We start from the raw sequence: 19,636 nt of genomic DNA on the forward strand, positions 1-19,636 counted from the left end.
ACCATGATGCATACAAGACTTGCATAATAACATACAGTGAATAAATGAGGCACACAATATAATGGTGAGTATGGTTTTTTTTTTTTTTTTTTTTTGAAAATAAGCGTAAATTATATTAAAATAGAACTAGACCTCATGGTCGTTACATAAAATGTTTTCCGGAACAGAATTGATCGGGATCGATCCAAAAACTTGGTGGGTAAAGGCCCACTTAGCGACATTGTGTGCCGCAAAGTTACAGTTCCTACTAATGTTAGAAAAATTACAACACATTAAAGAAGGAGAAGACTTAGAACAAAAGGAGACATAGTTCTCTAGAGCCCAATGAGACGCCTTCCCATTGAGAGCGTTGATAAGTAGTCTCGAGTCACTCTCCACAATAACATAATTATACTTTAAATCTAAAGCAACCGACACCGCCATGCAACAGGCCGCCGCTTCTCCGCAAAGAGCTTCCGAGAAATCCAATCTAGCCGTGTGAATAGAAACCACCCTCCCCAGATGATTCCTAGCAACAACAGCTGTGCACATACTCTCCAAACCCACGCGAACATCACAGTTTAATTTTATCCAGTCCAGTGGTGGAGGCATCCAGATGTCCTTCCCAGGCGGAGTAGGACTATGCAAGAGAGAAGTATGTGCATCTGCAAAAGAAGAACAAATATGGTCAATACATTTAAGAACATTAGGAGTGCAATTATTGTTTATGACGTCGTTGCGCATCCTCCATATGTTGTCCACTACAAACGAGGCATAAAGGAAGACATCGTCCACTCGGAGACCCCAGCTATTAAGGCTCCAAATGAACTTCACCCAATCCCAAACACGAACACCGGTGTCACACACAGGGAAGATCCCCCAGGGAGAAGACCTCCATAAGTGCATCGCCACATCGCAGGTAAGAAACAAGTGTTCCATAGTTTCCTCACCCCTACCACACAACGGACAGCTGGTATCATCAATCTGAAGTATGGTTAGGCATGAGGTGTTGTGTTTATCAAGTGAGAATTTTCAACAAGCAAATGTCAAAATAAAATTATTGTGCAAAGTGGTTATAAAGGAAAAAAAAGGTATTATTTCAAAAATATATAAAAATAATAATAAAAAATTATAAAAATAGGGCTGTAAGGAATTTTTAATATTTATACGGTTTTTAAAGTTTTATTTATAGAAAATATAATTTTTTGATGTATTGTTATGTAAAAATTTTCAAGTTTAATAAGAGTTTGATATCATACTTGCACTAGATTACAATAGGCTGGGCTCGTAAAAATCCCATTTGGCACAATTCCTTGATGTCAATTGTTGGAAGCCATATCGAGTCGTTTTCAACCCCAAATAAATCCTTGCTGACCTCAAAGTGGATTGTTGTTGTTTTTAGCCACATATTGAGTAACTTAAAAAAAGTATTGATTATTGAAGCCCTTTTTGGTGCAACGTAGCGACCTTGTTTACTCGGCCTCTCTGGTTTTTTTCTAGACTGTGTTCGAGGACCAAGTAATTCTTTAGAGACTTGTCTTTTTCCACTCACAAGTTGCTTCTTCTGCATTGGTTATTGGGGCGTTGCCTCTATATGGAAAACAAAACAATTAAGTTAGAGTTTTTCACTAATCAATAAATATATTAAGTTAAGAGAATTAATTAAAACATACAAACTCTATTCCAACTGGCGTAATGTAGTCCTTCGGCCATGCTACATAAAGTCCTATAGCATGACCTACACTGGTGTATGCATGGTGAACGACGGGACATGGAAGAAGGGCATTTTCTACATAGACTTCATCGATGAAAACCTGACGATAATCCTTGTAGAGGAAATCATAACCCTGGACCAAGAACTTGCCATTCTTCAAATATTGCTCCTTCACCATAAATCCCCTAGCAACTTTCAATGACAATCTACTGGGTTTCAACCGAACATGCATCTAACATGGATATTTCTGTATTTTCAAATTAAAAAAAGGAATCAATACAATTTGTAAATTGACAATACAAATTATAAAGTAATATATTGAGATTACCTTTTCTGAACTACAATCAGTATGTGGCGGTGGAGTTGGTGGAGCGATTACCTTCTCAGCATGCAGTGTACTCGGTTGTGGTGGAGTAGAGACATGGACATCACTTTGTGGTTGTGCTTTGGGGGCAGAGACAATGTCATCATCACGAGCTAGTTTGTTTGATTCTCCTCCAACACCCGAACTAGATGCATGTGATGTACCCGCAACACCATTATGCTGGGAGCGAACTATACACAAGAGTTCAACCATTTGTTCTTTAAGCTGTCTATTACTCTCCTTTGTCTCACGAAGTCGCTTATCCATATCTGACAATGCCTCGTTGCCCTCATCATTCTTTCTCTTTGTAGGGTGTGGAGTGTGGGAAAATTGGATGTAAGTGGCACCATAACCCAAGCCCCGGACTCGACCACCATGCTCATCTGTCCCAAGAGCCATGGTCAAGATGTCATTCTTCCTTTCCACACTTATTGTTCCCTCTTCGACTTGCTTTTGTAAGTCATCCTACAAACATAATAAATAAATAGAGTTAGAAATAAATTATGAAACATAAAAATATAAATGCAATTATACTTTAAACTTACAATTTGTGTGGCAACTTCCGCAAGCTGGGCCCTCCAACTCGCTTTTAATGTTAGTTTCTAAATAATTATAGTAAATTTAAAGATTTTATTTTTTTTTTTTTTAAAAAAAAAGATGAAGCTTACCGTGGATAAAAATGATCGGTTTTTTACCATTTATATAATGGTCGGTCAGTTTTTGGATTATAACCATGAAAATCGAAAAGTAAATTCTAAATTTTTTGTGTAAAAAATCGATCAAACCGACCGTTGCTCACTCTAGTTATTTCCAAACACATTCTAAAAATAATGATCTTATGTCTTAATAACTTTTCAAAACATACAGGGTTATCTTAATTTGTTTCTTGCTTAATTTAGTGCACATTTTTCTTGAATTTGTTTATGTAGTTTCACCCTAATTGCCATTAAACCTAAATTTATGAACTTTCATCTTAAACAATAAGGGGTATTTTTTTCCTAGATAATCTTTTGACAAAAATTCTTGGCAGAAAATTTACCAATCTTAAGAAAAACCTCATGAATAACTTAGCTATACAAATATAATACACCATCTTGTGTAAATTAGTTACAACATGGAGGACTGAGTCAGCATGGAATTAAAGAAGGAAGCTTTTGGATTTTATGTTCTGTTATTGCGAGTCATCTGAAGTTTGACTCCCTTCGTTGCTGTCGCCAGTGTTTGTAGGAGTCTCGGCTGTTGAACTCAGCGAACTTGACCGATTCTCACCCTTGTTCTCGGTTTCATTATTTCTGGATTCTTCTTCCATGAAGGAGTTGATGGCTAGCTGACCAGCATAAAGAACTAAGCCGACTGAGTTGATACCGAAAACAAATGTTGCAAGGTAGCACAAACCATTTATGATAGTCCTGCAAAATGAAAAATGAAAAGATGAAGCAAAATAGAAAAAACAGCAAGGAATGTAGATAGAAATAATCAAAAGAGGAATACCTTATTGTTATAGTAATCTGTTGAACCTGAAATTGGGAAACTAGTTGTGTGTTAGAACAACTTACATAAATTGTAAGAAACTTGAGCAAGGATAATTGAGACACTTGTGTGAATTTTATGTCATACAAATCAAATACTATAGCACTTTCATTATCACATCATAAATTACTCTTCCTTAAGAGAAATCAAATCAGTAACTTAACAGCAGATGAGATATTTCACTTAACACCATTACACTAGCAAGTGACAACAATGAATGGTAAAGGTAGCAACTTTAAATCTTTAACCACTCATTTAGAAAAACAAGAAATTCTTGCATATCATCTACATAAGTAATTGTTAAATCTAGTGATTATTAGACAGTCTCACATTGATTTGATAATAAGTGGAAATTTAATATCATACATACGATGCATATGCGACTCCACTCGTTGCCAATTGATTTTTACATGAAACCCCATATATCTTACCATATAACTTACCTTATTCTACATTCTCAACCTCACTTTCACACCTATATCTTAGTACCATATATAAGATACATCATTGTCGATTGGTTTCAGTATGGAAACTCATACATCTTATCATGACTGATTTGAAGGTCACAAAGTTCACAATTTCATAATGAAATAAACATGAATGGACAGGATTGTACAATGGCCTTAGATTAGTCATCAAACATTGTATACAATAACCTAAACAAAACTACATATTTGACTGAATTTTCCTAGTAAAATTGTGCAGGGAAAGAAGGTTGTACCGAGAAATTATCTGAAAGTGTTTGTCTATTAAGAGCAGCCTCAATAGTTGTAGTGAATTTGTAAAGAATAAGAGCAATAACACCAGCTGATATGCCTCCCAACAAAGCTTGAACAGGTGAAGGTGGTGACTTAGCTTCAGTCACTGAAGCTGATCTCATTGCCTTTAAGCTTTCAAGTGCTTCTTCCTTCACTGATTTCTTCACTCCATCTGACCTAAATTTCTACACACCAAATTCAAAATCAAAACCCCCATTTCTTGAAAATTCAAAATCTTGAACCAATCCCACCAAATTCAAAACCATAATTGTTGAAAAAGTCAATAACTTGAACCAAACCCACCAAATTTAAAATCACAAAAACAAAAACCCATTTCTCAAAAATTCAATAACTGAAACCAATCCCCACCAAATTCAAAACCCTAGTTTTTCATAGAGTCAGTAACTTGAACCCAAACCCATCAAATTCTTCAATCAATGTTCTGTTTTGAAGATAAAAAGGGGAGAAATTTACAAGTGCTTTAGCGCGGCGGGCTCGGCGGCGGAGCGAGCGGAAGAGGAAGACAGCAATGGAACCGGTGAGTAGAACACTGGTGGCGACTTGGAGAGAAGAGGGTTCGTCGGAAGTGGCGAAAATCGGAGCTGTAGATTGGAAAAACTCTACAGGACCTTCTTCTTCCTCTTCTGGAACATTGTTTGTTGTTGTTGTTGTTGTTGTTGTGGGTTCAGAAGCTCGAGCTAGCCATGGTTCGGGTCGGGTTCGGGTTCGTAAGGGAGCAGAGATGGGTCTGAGAGTTAGTGGAGGAGAGAGAAAGTGGTTATGGAGATGATGATGATGATGATGATGATGAGAGAAGGGGAAATGGGTGGTGGTGAGGAAGTGTTGTGAGTTCAACATTTGATTTGAGTTTAGAGAGAGAAAGTAAGAGAGAGAGAGAGAGAGATGAAGCTCTTTCTTCTTCTTCTTCACTTCACTCTGCTCTTTTCACCATTCATTCATTACCAGAAAGAAAGAAAGATATCATTTTTCTTTATCTAATAACGGTATTAACCGTTACTTGGATAATTTAATTATTTTATTTTATTTTGTAATAATATTTATTTTTATTGTTTAATATAATTGAAAACATGTGATTTTATTTTTGAAAAATTATTCATTTTTTTAAGATACAATTTTATTAACTCAAATCAGTTAAAAGTACCTTATGTAAATTATTTAGAATTGTAGAATCGAATAAGTATAACTAGCATTTACCTATAAAATTTTAGCCAAATGGTGAGTAGCACGATTAGCGAATTGCTTGATAAAAATTAAAAAGACATTATTCAAATTAGAAAGAATTTCTCTGCATTCAGAAATGCAGAACACGAAAATAAAAGTCATATTTGACGAATTTTGAATAGCTTAGATTGTGACCAAATTGTCCGATTCTACCACTACATTATGTCGCCTTGTTTCTTTCAACCAACTCAACACCTCATTAATCCCGATAACTTTAGCTAGAATAAGATTAACCACCCTCATTCGACATACTGTCCGAACAAATATTGTGGGAATATTGATACACCTGGTACAAAATACTGAAAGAGAGTGAGTTTGAAACGACGTATTAGAATCTGAACACACATTGTAGAGTTCTCAGAGTCAACTTGGACGCAGGGCTAGGGACTCCTCCCAAGTCGACCGCTATTACTCGGAACTACTCAACTCCAAGATGTTATCTTTCTTGTCATGTGTCAGACATTAATATCTACGTTACCAAAAAAAAAAATTGAATTAAACCATGAATCTCAATTATTAACATGATTATTTTATTTAGATCAAACTTTAATTAGCAATACACTTTTTTTTAAAAAAAAATTATTGTTTTTCTCTTTTTATATTCTCAACAAAATATATGAGCAGTAATAATTAGTTTTCTTTTTATTTATTTAATTTGTGTTTTGTATATTCGAATATAATTATAAATAGCAAACCAAATATCACTAATTTTATACCAAATTTAACTCAAATTTTGATTTTGCATGGGAGATGGTTTAAATATAGTGAGGTGCTATCAAGACAATAAACATATCTAAAGATTCTAAACAAAAGAAAAGATAAATAAAATAAATAAACAATATAGTACAATGTTTCATAATTTCATTCAAAGGTTACAATCAATCTTTTTTATGATTAATATTATTATTATTTATTGTCTGTCCAAGATATTATTTTAAGGTTACTACTCCTTTTGCAATTCTTACAATAGTTTCTTATTTCATGGCTACATACACACCCATGAAAGACAAAAATGAAAATGAAAGCAAGAATTACAAAAATTAATAAATAAAAAAAAAAAAAAAAAAGAATTGATTAGCAGATCAGATTTTTTATTTTATTTTCTTTTTATTATTATTTATTTCAGCACTCTTGGCGCACATTAGAGGCCACAGCTCGAGCCCAAAACTTAATATGGGCCTTCATGTCTTCACCAGAAGATTTCCTGAAAGCCCAACTTGGAGGAGGAGGAGGTGGTGGTGGGCTATAACTTTGGGCCAACCATGCCTCAGAAAGATAAGGCCTTCTTACCTTATTTTCTAGGCCCATACTATCCTCTTCATTCTTTTCTTGCAAACCTGGAATTATATTAACCACACTAGGGTTTTTTAACTTATCAAATGTGAACCCCAAATCCTTAAATCCTTGCACTTCTTCAATTTCAAGGTCACTTAGGCTTCTTCTCATATTTTTTCCATTTTGGTATCTTCTTCTCATTTCTCTTGACCCATCTGTATTGTTATAAAAACCCTCCAATATTGTGTTTTTTGGTGTCCTATTTCTTGATGAATTTCCCTACAAAATCCAAATATTAAGACTTAGAAAAATGTAACATATTGTAACAAAATTGTAAGATAATTTTTCGCTCGTTTCACTTTTAGAGAGAACGATCGTACAAGTTATTGATTACGTTTAGGTCTGAGCCTGAGCTAAGGTAGGCTAGGCCTGTGCCAAAGGCCCACCCAACCCAGTGCCCCAAATTTTTATACAATATATTAATGTGTAGAAGAAAAATATTGTAATTTTGTAAAATTTTATTAAATATAGGCCCAAACACACCAATTACCTCTACGCTTTAGATAAACCCCAAATAAAAAAAATCTTAGACCCACTTTTTTTCAAGGTCGGCCCTGATTTACGTTAAACGGTCGTGTAAAAAGATAATTACTCGAGCGATCATGAAAGCTAATGTGTAAATAAAATTGATATTTTTATATAAATTTTCTTCTTAATGGTATTTTTGCAAAAACCATCTTATTGTGAAATACATACATACTTTGTTACTCTATTTTGCAAAAAAACAAAATTATATTAGTTGTACCTACTCTTCAAAATTTCACTATTATTACTTTTGAAATATGAAGCATGTCACATGTTAAATTAATAGCCTTATTCAAAAAATGGAACTAAACTATATTCCTTCCATGTTAAGTAAATTAAAGTTATATATATATACTCTTTTCATGGCTAAAAACAATACCATGATGACAAAGAACAAGAACAAAAACTTCCACCATTCTTATAGTTTTTATAAACCAAATATGAAAAATGAATTATCCATTTTTACAATTTTTATATAGATAAAGTATATACATACACATATACGCTATCAAGACATTGACAAAAAAAATAGCATTTTTGAAAATATATACTATAAACACATAAAAAATGGTAATTTTGAAAACACCCCAATATGAAATAATAACAATAAAATATAAATAGTACCTTATTATGTCTAGGGGGCAAAATATCAGCAAGATTAAGTGAAGGTTGGCGATTTGATTTGCTAATCCCACCATTAATTTTATCTTCATCATGATGATCTTGAACAATCTCAACTTTTCTCATTGAAGTTGGCAAAGTTTGTGTTCTCACTAACATATTTTTCTTAGGCTTTGGTAACGAGTAACAACATTGCTCCTTTATTATTTTACTACTCTTCCTTTCTTTTTTCTCATCACTTGCCAATTTGGTAACCAAAACCCTATTCGAGTTACCATTTTCTTCTTCTTCTTCTTCTTCTTTCTCTTCTCTTCCAATATTAGGTGGCAATGAAGGAGCTCGAGCTAGATTTCGAGTAATGGTGTTGTTGTTGTTGTTGTTGTTGTCTAGGGCAATAATATTCGAAATCGAAGAAGAAGAAGAAGGACAAGGATCAGAAAAACACCTTAACATTTTTGGTTTTTGGTTAATGAGTAGGTTACCAAAAAACCAAGACTCTTCTAATAAAAGATCATAATCAATAACTACATCTTGACATGTTTGATCATGATCTTGATCTTGAATTGATGAAGAAAATGATGATTGACCAGAAGAAAACTCTTGTTGTTGTTGATGATGATTATGAAGATTATCAATAATAGCTTCCATGGTATTTTTTTTTTTCTCTTTAGGTACTTATTATTACTACTCTCTCACACATAACATGTATTTATTTTGGCTTTTCTATATATTTATATATATGTCACAAGTTGCACCACATATATATAAAAATAATAATTAGTTTATACCTAAATAATAATAATAATAATAATAATAATAATAATACTATAATTATTATAATAGGTGTACCAAAACTAGCTGTGAGTAGCTAAATGATAAATCATGGAGAGAAAAGCATGTGCTTTGGTTATAATATTCTTATGGAAAAAAATGTACTATAAAGTTTGATTAAGATATATATTTGATGAATCACTAAGAGAAATATATTTATATTTATATATTATTATTCAGCACCAATAATATCTATCACTATTTAAAGGTGATGTAATACAATCGGTTAGAAATATTATCTAAAAGTTATTATTTTTAGTTATATGAGACCTGATACAGTGTAAGACACTATTGATATCTTTCTCTTCATATATATTGAGTATTGTTATTGAGTACCTTAGTACCTCTAGATATATCGCTTAATTGGCTGATGATACTCTCTAAAAGTTATTATATTAAATTATATGAGACTTAATATTTAGTTAGATCGATAACAATATTGATGCATAAAAAAGTATTAATCATCACTGATCTCTTTTAGTATTTCTCTCATATATATTTAGAGAGAGAGATAAGACTAGAGTCTTCTAACAGCTAAGGAATATATTGTGAGTAAGACAGGGTCATGCCAGCAAAGAATCCCATGTGATGAACTTTTGTTTATGCTCACCTATACAAGAAAAAAATAATAATATATAAATAAATAAATAAAATCTCAAAGTATTTTACTATTTATGTTTTCTTTACATCCCATTAATGTTTTGAAAAATTATATTATTAGTAGGGTATTTGAAATTATTAGTAACTAATATATTAAAATATCATTTTTAAAATATGATTTGATGAGAAATAAAATGATTTTTCAAGTGTTGTAGAGAATATTGTTAAAACACTAATCATTTTGTGTAATAATTCTCTTTTAATTATTTTCCCAATAAAATTATAGCTAACTTGACACATTAATTTGATATTTTATCCAAAATGCCCTATGTATATAGAAATGTTATTTAATAATTAAAAAAATGTCAATTTATATTGTTAATGAAATGTTTGATCTAAGTTTCATTAACAATAATGCTTAACTAGCTCAATAGTCAAATAATAAAAGAGTAAAAACCAATAATTATGATGATTATTATTAAGACTATTTAAGAATTTTGCCTCCCGAACAATGATATATGTATAATATATTATTGTGCTCCTAAATTTTTCAATCCATTAAAAATAATCGCCAAAGTATTCACAATGTTGTAAATTGGTTCTATGGTCAAGTTTTGTCACGACAAATAAAATAAGGACATGACTCTTTAGATAATTGTCAACGCCATGTGTATAATTAATTTGAGAAAAATAGTTCAAATTTTATTTTACGTAATAATTTTAATCATTAATGGATTTTTAGTTTAGTGATCTTTTAATTAAAAATACATATATATTTTTTAAAATTTTAATATATACACGTGGTGTTGATGTGACAACTGATTAAATAAGATAAAACTTGATGTAAATAATTCAGAAACTATTTTTAACAGCCTAAAAAATTTCGAACACCCAATAATATATAAGTCATAGTTTAGTAGTAAAAAATCCTAAACAATCTATTATCAAATATTATTTTCCAAGATGAGGATATACATGTAGTGATTGTGTGTTAGTTTATTATAGTAAAAAATCTAAAAAAATATACATATATATTTAATATTTTTGTGTATTTTGTTTTAGGGTTTGTTTGGCAAGTAGTGAAATGGGGCCAAAATTTGTATTTTTATGCTATAATAAAAATAGGTAGCCGAACGCCGAACTTGGTCCCCATCCCAATACCAAAACATAATTAATAATTAAAAATACTATGTTTTGTTTTTGGACAAAATTAAGTAATAGTACTTTTCTTATTATGGAAAAGAATCTATAATTAAATAAGTAATTATTAATTATTATATTATATTTTAAACACAATTAGTGAATTGGTGGCCCCACCTCATATATCGGTGATGTGATCTGTTGAGTATAATTAATTAATTTAATTATTATTTAAGTATATATTACATTTAAGTATATATTACATTTAATTATTATTTAAGTATATATAATTTTTTTTTTTTTTTTTTATGGAATTACATATAGAAACATTTATAGTAATTAACGGAAGAACTTAAATCTCAATAAAAACTTATATAAAAACTTTCGGAAAAACTATCAGAAAAACTCAAACTGTAAATTTAAAAAAAAAACATTAAAAAAATAATATATAAGATAATTTTCTAAAAAATTATTAATAATTAATTAGGCAAGAAATTTCTAGCACTTTTTTTTATGTACTTTTTATAACACTTTTGAAAATTATAAATTTAATCAAATAAAATATATGTAATGCCGAACTATTAATTATTACAACACCCATGCAAAATAAATAAATAAATAACATTATTAATAATAAAAATTAACTAGTAATGTAGATATATGTGTTATTACATTGGCAAAAACACAAATTAAATAATTAGGTGGAAGGACAGCCTATATACTCATCATCCAAATATAGAAAGCTTTGAAAAAAAAAATGCTTACAACATTAATTATTTTTTTAAAAAAAAATTAAGTAGAATAAATGTAATTGGGTAATTTTATAGTACACTCGCTAAAATGGTCGTACATTTCTTATTTTGGCATTTACGAGAGTTTTTCAGTTTATTCCTTTTTTTTTTAATAATCGAGTATATTTATAATTACTTAGGACCACTTGTAAATTTTTAAATTATTAATTACTTAATAAAAAAAGTAAATAACAGTGCAAATACTTAAAGTTTTGAGCTTGTAAGTGACATAAATTTAATAAACTTTTTAACAGCATAAATACTCAATATTTATAAAACCGTGATTTTTTTCAATTTTATCTGTACAAACTCTATTAGTATATTAAACAGGGCATATGTAAAGCTCAGATTCTAAATCATTGAGTTTGGATGTAAAATTATATGGTATCAGACTATCAGTTACTTTTAAATTTTCTTTTAATATATTCAAAACTAGTGTTTTAAGTGCGTGCGTGTCGTATTGGCCCGACCCATATTTATCATAATTTTTTAAAAATTAGGTCGTGTTGTGTCGTTTCACAGAAAAATATAGATCATGTTGTGTTGTCAGGGCCGACCTTGAGTTGAAATAGGCCATAGGTAAAAAAAATTAGGCCCTTACTATAAAAATAAATAGTATTTTAAAAATTATTAAAAAATATGTATATTTTTTAAAAGGTATTTTTTATTTGGGCCCCTAAAATAAGTAGACCCTAGGCGCGGGCCTAGCCCGCCTATGCCTAGGGTTGACCCTGCGTGTTGTGCCAATATTGTTAAAGGATAGGCCCAGTACGACCCGATATTTTTGAATCATGCTCGGATTCCTGTGGTACTTTGCTCGTGCCGACCCTTAAATAGGTCAGCCTACTTTAATATCCGGGCTTAAATTCGTGCTTTATTTTTTTTTTTTATATTTTTTACAATTACTAAAGTATATGTATATTTTATAGCTTAGTTATATTTATATATCTTTTCAACAATATTTTATAAATAATTATATAAAAAAATTATTAGTATCATTAGAATTTAAATATTTACTATAAATACTCAAATTTTATAATAGACCCTATTACTAAATTAATATATAACTTTCATTTTTCGATAGTTTTAATTAAATAATTATAATATTCAGTCTTATATATAAATTTTATTATTGTTGTTTTAATTTATTTATAATTGATAAATTCAATTATTATTATTATTATTATTATTATTATTATTATTAAATTATAAAGTTTTTTGATATATCATGTTGTATTTTTTACACTTGTCGCGTGTCGTATCTTTCAGGCTAATCTATTCATCGTGCTCACGTGTTGTGCCTTTCATGTTTCTCGTGTCGTGTCGTACTAATTTATAGTATCGTGTCATATTATGTCCAAATTCGTATTTTTTGTACCTAGTCGTGTTTGTATCTTTTAAGCTCGTATTATGTCAAAAAGTTCAGCCCGTATCTACAGTGCACTATTAAAAACAGTATCCGTATTTAATAAAACTCGATAAAAATTATAATTTTATTAATATTAGATATTTATGCAGTTAAAAAATATATTAAATTTATACTCGTTACAAACTCAAAATTTTAAATTGTGTTGTAATTATCAAATAATAATAATAAATGGGACCCACAATTGCCCCATTCCAACCTTCCTCGCCGCCCCTAATTACGTTTGAAATAGATGCAATTGACTCATTTTAGGGTTTTCAATTAATGTGGGCTCCTTCCTTTACATAATAAATATGGATAAGTTTGAACATTTAACTTAGACAAAGACACATTATTAAATTAAAAATTAATTATGTGTATTCTTATTTTTTTATTTTGTTTATATATAGATGATGGTGTTATATTATAGTTATCTTATAAAAATTATTTTTTTTTAATAAATTCTGATTAATTTATCATACAAAAAATAAAATTTAAATAATGAATATATACATAATTAATTTTTAATTAACTATTTTGAAAATTATTTTTAACATTATAAACTACTATTCATTATTTGTTGTTGTAAATAAATATTTATTTATTTTTTACTAAGGAGGTAAATTCATTATTTTTGAATAAATATTCATTATTCTTGAAATTAATAGGATGCTTATTATAAATATAAGTATAATATAACCGCTACATAACTAATTAAATTATAATTTTTCAATTTACATACACTACAATAATTATATTGTGTTTTTGTAGCTGAAAGTACATAAAAACATAGTAAAAAAGCAAAATGAATTAATATTTGAAGTTTAATTAAAGTATAATAATTCAAACAAAAAAAATGATTGTAAAAGAATGAAATAGACAAAAAAAGTATATATACATTATGTAATTTTGATCAATATTCTATTTAATATATATATTTATATATATAGTTGATTTGTATATGGGTGACATAGGCCATGATTTTGGATAAGTTTCAGTTTGATACATATCCTATAAACAATATTAATGGATTAATTTGGAACTGAAATATTCTATCAAAATTTACAATGATGTCAAAACACTTACAAATATTTTTATATAATTAAATATGGTAGGTGCTTGTCACTAAAAATATGACTTATATTAATTGATAAATATAAAATATCCTATATATATATAGGGATATGATTTTGTCCCGTGATGTACTTTTACAGATTGTATTCCGTGGTACATTAGATGGGTCTCAGGGTACATTAAATGAGTGTCAGGGTACGTTTCTACTTTTTAATCCTAATTACCCCTAGATCAATCTCAGCCGTCAGATCAAATAACTCCCTCATCTGACAGCTGTCGTACATCACGAATTACAATCCGTGAAAGTACAATAACGGGACAAAATCATATCCCTATATATATACATAAATGTTTGATGATGAGATCATGACAATTATAATGTATAGAATCAGTTGATAATGATTTGTCTAACACGTTTATGATCTAATTATAATTTGTTAAAGTTTAAAATTAGCTTTAAACATATTATTAATAGGTTAATTTTATGTTAATCTTATCAATCCTAACACAATTTTTTAAAGGGAATATATAGGCCATAAATTTTTTTTGAACAAGAAAATTCTCATACTTTAAATGAATTCATTTGTTTGGAATTCCAAACTCATGTATTAGTATATGAACACAATTTTTTTTTTTGTTGGAGAACAATATATGAACAAAATTTAATATTAACTTCATGTACTCGAGAGAAAGAACCCCAACAAGTAATAATGAATTACAAAAATAGCACATTTAAAAGTTTACTTAAAACTGCTATAATTTTCTTTCTTTCTTAAAAAAGCCCATAAATATTGTTTGAGCTAGGCCCATATTAGTTTTGGGCCAGCCCTGGAACAGGATGAAGAGGCCTTTAAAGGCTTTAATTTTATAAAAATCACATAAGTTAGCATTCATGTTTTGGGTTTAATAAAATCTATTTTTGCTATTAATTATTGGTTGGAAGATTTCAAAATGAGGACATTTTTATTGGGAATTTTAGGAAACCCATTATTGAAGAAGAAATCCTTAAATTAGAGAATTATCAATTAAGAAAACTTTTCAAAAATACATTTTTTTTATATTTTATTATAAGTTTACAGTCTAAAGTTCTTATTTACAAAAATATACTTGAAAAGTCTTAAAATTATAAAAATACATCTTTCTTAACAAAAAGTAAGAAAATAACGAGAAATACAACCATAAATCAATTATAAAATAACTAAAACAATCATAAAAACAATCTCATGACAACTATAAATAAACTATAAAATAACCAAAAAAAATAATTTATTATTTTTATTGCAGAGGTATTTTTATAAATAAAAATATTCAAAGCATAAAAATAAAAATAAAAAATCGCATAGATGTATTTTTGTAATTTTTTTTTTATATTTTGGTTCTATGTAAATTGGGACATATAGTTTAAATATAACAAATTATAAATACATGAATATTTAAGATATTTAATTTACTTATTTAAAATATTAGTCATTTTAAAAATCGAGGAAGAATATTATTTTAAATAATTGTAATGTTATTAGATAAAAGATATGTTTTATTATTATGGAAAAACAAATAAAATCGTTATTTAAAATTATAAATAATATCTGATCCAAAAATCTTAAGCTAGATGTACGGACAGTACACTCTTCTAGAAAACATATATAAATCATAATTAATAACTAATTTCAAATCATTATTACTTATAATTCTCCAAACTACGAACAAAATTAGTATACATAATATTATAGCTATCATTAAAGAACTAACCCTAGCTACGTACTTTTGAGATCAAGAAATTAACACACAAAAATTATATTAATTATAGGATAAATATGGATATGAACAAAGATGACATAGTGGATATGGATTTTGAGATGGAGATCACAGATAATAATAAGAAGAAAATCAAAATGGTTTGTGAATATCATTACATACCTAAAGATGATGTTATAGGTGAAGATTCTCACTTCATTTGCGAAGAACAAGAAATAATTGGAGTAGCAGATGGTGTTGGTGGTTGGGCTAGTCGAGGCATCGATGCTGGTGAGTATGCTCGACAACTCATGAATAACTCTGTCAAAGCCATTGTTGACAACAACATCACCGATCCCAAAAGTATTTTAAAAGAAGCTTTTGTGGCTAACGCTAAGGCTGAGATTCAAGGCTCCTCAACTGCATGCATACTTAGTCATAACGATGGAGTTATGCAAAGTGTTAATGTTGGAGATAGCGGTTTCATCATCTTTAGAAATAATGAGCTCATTTATAGGTCAAAAACTCAACAACGAGGATTCAACACGCCTTATCAGCTTGGAAACTCTCAGGGTTGTGACACTCCAGACTGTGCTGAAACAGTGAAGATAATCGAGATGGTTCCAGGAGATGTTATTGTTTTGGCAACTGATGGAATATTCGACAACATGTTTGTTTCGGAAATAGAAGAAGTCTTGAAGACACAATCAAGTCTGAGTAGTGCTTTTTGGTTGGCGGAGTTCTCTCGCCATTATTCTTTGAAGAAAGATCGAAAGAGTCCTTTTTCTGAAGCAGCCACCAAGGCCGGCAAACCCTTCACTGGAGGAAAGTTCGACGATATAACTGTTATTGTTGCAAGAATTATTAGTGAATGAATTAAAAAAACATACATATATATTAGCTAGGGTTAGGGTTTGAGAGATGGGAGCTTGTAAGTACTTGTAAGTTGTAACCTTATTGTTTTCCCTATATTGAATTGTATGTAAGCTTTTCTTATTATTTATATGTTTACTACAAGAAATGTAACAACATATATATAATTTAAATTAATTAAGTTTTATACTCAAAATAATTGTTGAATAGCTCTTTGGCAAATAATTTGAGTACAGAGTGTTTAGTCTTATTTTTCCAGCTATATATATATTGCTAAGTTTTATGGAGAGAACTTTCATTCAACAAGCAACGATTACAATAGAGAATAGGCTTATCTGCCAAAATAGTAGAACAAGCAATAAAGAAAAAAATTCTTATATATGGAAAACTAGAGTTGTTCACGGTGTGGGTGGTGTGGATATAAGTTATTTTTTTCAAATCACAACTGCAAGACCTTAAAATTGCAAAAATTACACTATAAAATTGTGATGCAGTGTGGTACGGTTTAGACGGTTTACACTTTATATCAATCATTAAAATAAAATAATTAGTCTAATAAAGTTTCAACAATTAATACAAAAGAAAAAAAATATCTTATCAAATTTTTAACGTCATAATGTATATACTAATCAAGTTATTGTGTTGAATTGTCTTTAAAAAAATACATAATACACACACATATATATATATATATTACATATTGGAGGAGGTTCTAATGATTACATTTTTATTGTAACCACATGGTTATATTTTTTTTAGCCATTGGATCAGTACTATTAAATGGTTGTGATTAATTTAGAAATTAAATAAAAAAATTAAAAATGACCTGTAACCTGATATTAACCTGTTAATTTATTTCCTTTTAAAACTTTAATTAAGATTAATTATATTTTAAAATTAAATTAAGTATAATTATTAATTAATTTTTTGTAATTTATTATTAAATAAGGATCTTTTAGCAATTTATTTTTTTTACACTTAAATTATTTTAATTTATATAACAAAACTCTTAATAATTTAAAATTATAGACATATAATTTCATAATTAAAATTTTATTATACTTATAATATTAATTTAAAATGATTACACTTCCTTATACTTCTTGTATTTCAATGTATCTTAATAATATCCTCTCTTGTATTGTACTTCATCTGAGTTCTGACTATATTTGTTATGTTATTCTTGTTTAGATTTGTTTCATCATCAACAATGTGTTACTCAATGATGAGTACTCATTATAATTTTGTTTGTAACACTATTACATAGCACTAACAAAGAAAAAAATATTAATACATTGTAATCACTTTTTACTTTTGCCAATAAAAGTGTAGTGGCATGTCTACTAAATTGCTTAAAATATTTTTCTAAAACTCTTCTCTATACCAACTTCTGACATCCTCCCTCCTCTCCCTCAATAACAAATTCTTATATAATAAAAAAAAACACATACTAAATTGTAAAATATTTTACAATTCAGAATAAAATTTCAAAAATAACAAACTAAAATTCACATCAAATTTTAATACACAGTTACAAAATTTTACATTCTGCAGTTAATAAATTAATAACATTTCATCACTAATTACATATTTTAAAAATAAAAAAGAAAGTTCTAAGCAAAAGAGTTTAAAATTTATCTTTTTCACCTACAAAAGAGTTTTGAGCTACCTACAGTAAAAAAATCATATCAATTATCAAAAACTAATTTCTCTCATTTCCAGCAGATTTCACAACTGTGTTATAGCCAAATATACATCAATGACATTCTACGCACTCTAAGAAACTCTACTTAGACATTCCCTTTTACTTTTTCTTTGCCCTCTTATCTGGCTACTTAAGCCAATCTGTACCACTTCATCCTTTAATCTCTTTTCCATGTTTTATGTGGAAGTCAACTGCTCCTTTTCATGTTTTCTCCTAGTAAAAGAGAATAGAATTAGTGGTGTAATTCAATTTTTTGTCTTATTATTTAATAAAATATAACCATGATTGAAGAGTTCACTCAAATCCAACCATAACAATAGACAAATAATAAAATATAGAATAAGATATCTATCAATAAACAAAACTTAGTGGCTAGAAAAAAAAAAGTGAGAGATTTACCTTTAATGTGATTTTTTATTGTAGGGTGTTTTTCATGATTTGTGGCCTTGATTATAGCAATGTCTAATTTCTGAAAAAATATTATTACCAATTATGAAAATCTATTATAATTTAATTTGTCACACAAAACAAATAATACTACAAAAGAAAATAATTCATCAAAAATCCATATTTTTTCAAAAATCTCACAAATATAAAATAGAAACTCAAAATTTTAACTTAAAGAGAAAACAAAAATTATAATTGTTTAATTATTTATATACATATTGTCAGTGTTGTAAGATAATTTAGTTCAATGATCCAAGAAAGATGATTTTAGAAATATATCTACTTTTTAAACAAATAATCATTATGTGAAGCTTTTTGTCATTTTTTAGTTTGACTTGATCTAAACAAAATTTATAAATTTATGAAACAAAATCATCTGAAAGAAAATTAATATGTCAATGAACTTCATTATTTAACATGTAGAGTAATGATACATATACATAAACTTATAAAAGAGTACTTTCTTTACAAAATAATCTCTGCATCAATATAAAGACATACACCCACAGCGTCAAGAATCACTTTTTCACCAACCAAACAATCAAATATTGTTAAGTTCAAATTAAGGCAGAAGACAAAAAACAAAAAAAAAATTAAACTTAATTAAGATTAATGACAACACTAAACAAAACAACATTCCCATATGAAAATCATTTTTCAATGGCAGAACATCATCATCTCTAATAACTACACATGGTTATAAGTAAGCTTTCTATCTTCTCATAATAATAATACAAAGAACACTCACACTACTTTTGAAATAGAAACAGTAGAATTTTCCCATTAATCCCAATTGCCAAAATGTTTTACCCTCTTCGATCATCCTTTCCAATTAGAAAGTGTCAGTATTGGGTCGAGAACCCATGCTATTCTACAGATCTGAAAAATATAAAATTAAAATCAAAATTTTACAAATTAGTAAAGTAGAAGAAGAGAAATACCAAAAATAAAAAATAGTAACCAAAGCT

At 28.6% G+C, this 19,636-nt stretch overlaps 3 protein-coding genes across 3 annotated transcripts; 1 reads left to right on the plus strand and 2 right to left on the minus strand.

Moving 5' to 3' along the window:
• Positions 1-3,080: 3,080 nt before the first annotated feature.
• Positions 3,081-5,333, minus strand: LOC115696826 (uncharacterized). The gene is made up of 4 exons (XM_030623709.2): positions 4,820-5,333; positions 4,309-4,530; positions 3,549-3,574; positions 3,081-3,466 (listed from the first exon to the last, which is right to left on the minus strand). The coding sequence occupies exons 1-4, from the start codon at positions 5,201-5,203 to the stop codon at positions 3,229-3,231; spliced, it is 870 nt and encodes a 289-aa protein (XP_030479569.2). The 5' UTR covers positions 5,204-5,333; the 3' UTR covers positions 3,081-3,228.
• Positions 5,334-6,446: 1,113 nt separating this feature from the next.
• Positions 6,447-8,804, minus strand: LOC115696238 (uncharacterized). The gene is made up of 2 exons (XM_030623144.2): positions 8,072-8,804; positions 6,447-7,141 (listed from the first exon to the last, which is right to left on the minus strand). Exons 1-2 carry the CDS (start codon positions 8,714-8,716, stop codon positions 6,710-6,712), a joined length of 1,077 nt encoding a protein of 358 aa, XP_030479004.2. The 5' UTR covers positions 8,717-8,804; the 3' UTR covers positions 6,447-6,709.
• Positions 8,805-15,723: 6,919 nt separating this feature from the next.
• LOC115697661 (probable protein phosphatase 2C 55) lies at positions 15,724-16,518 on the plus strand. The gene has a single exon (XM_030624749.2). It carries the CDS (start codon positions 15,724-15,726, stop codon positions 16,516-16,518), a length of 795 nt encoding a protein of 264 aa, XP_030480609.2.
• Positions 16,519-19,636: the final 3,118 nt, after the last annotated feature.

This window comes from Cannabis sativa, chromosome 7 (genome assembly GCF_029168945.1).
Source record: "Cannabis sativa cultivar Pink pepper isolate KNU-18-1 chromosome 7, ASM2916894v1, whole genome shotgun sequence".
Classification (NCBI taxonomy): Eukaryota; Viridiplantae; Streptophyta; class Magnoliopsida; order Rosales; family Cannabaceae; genus Cannabis; species Cannabis sativa.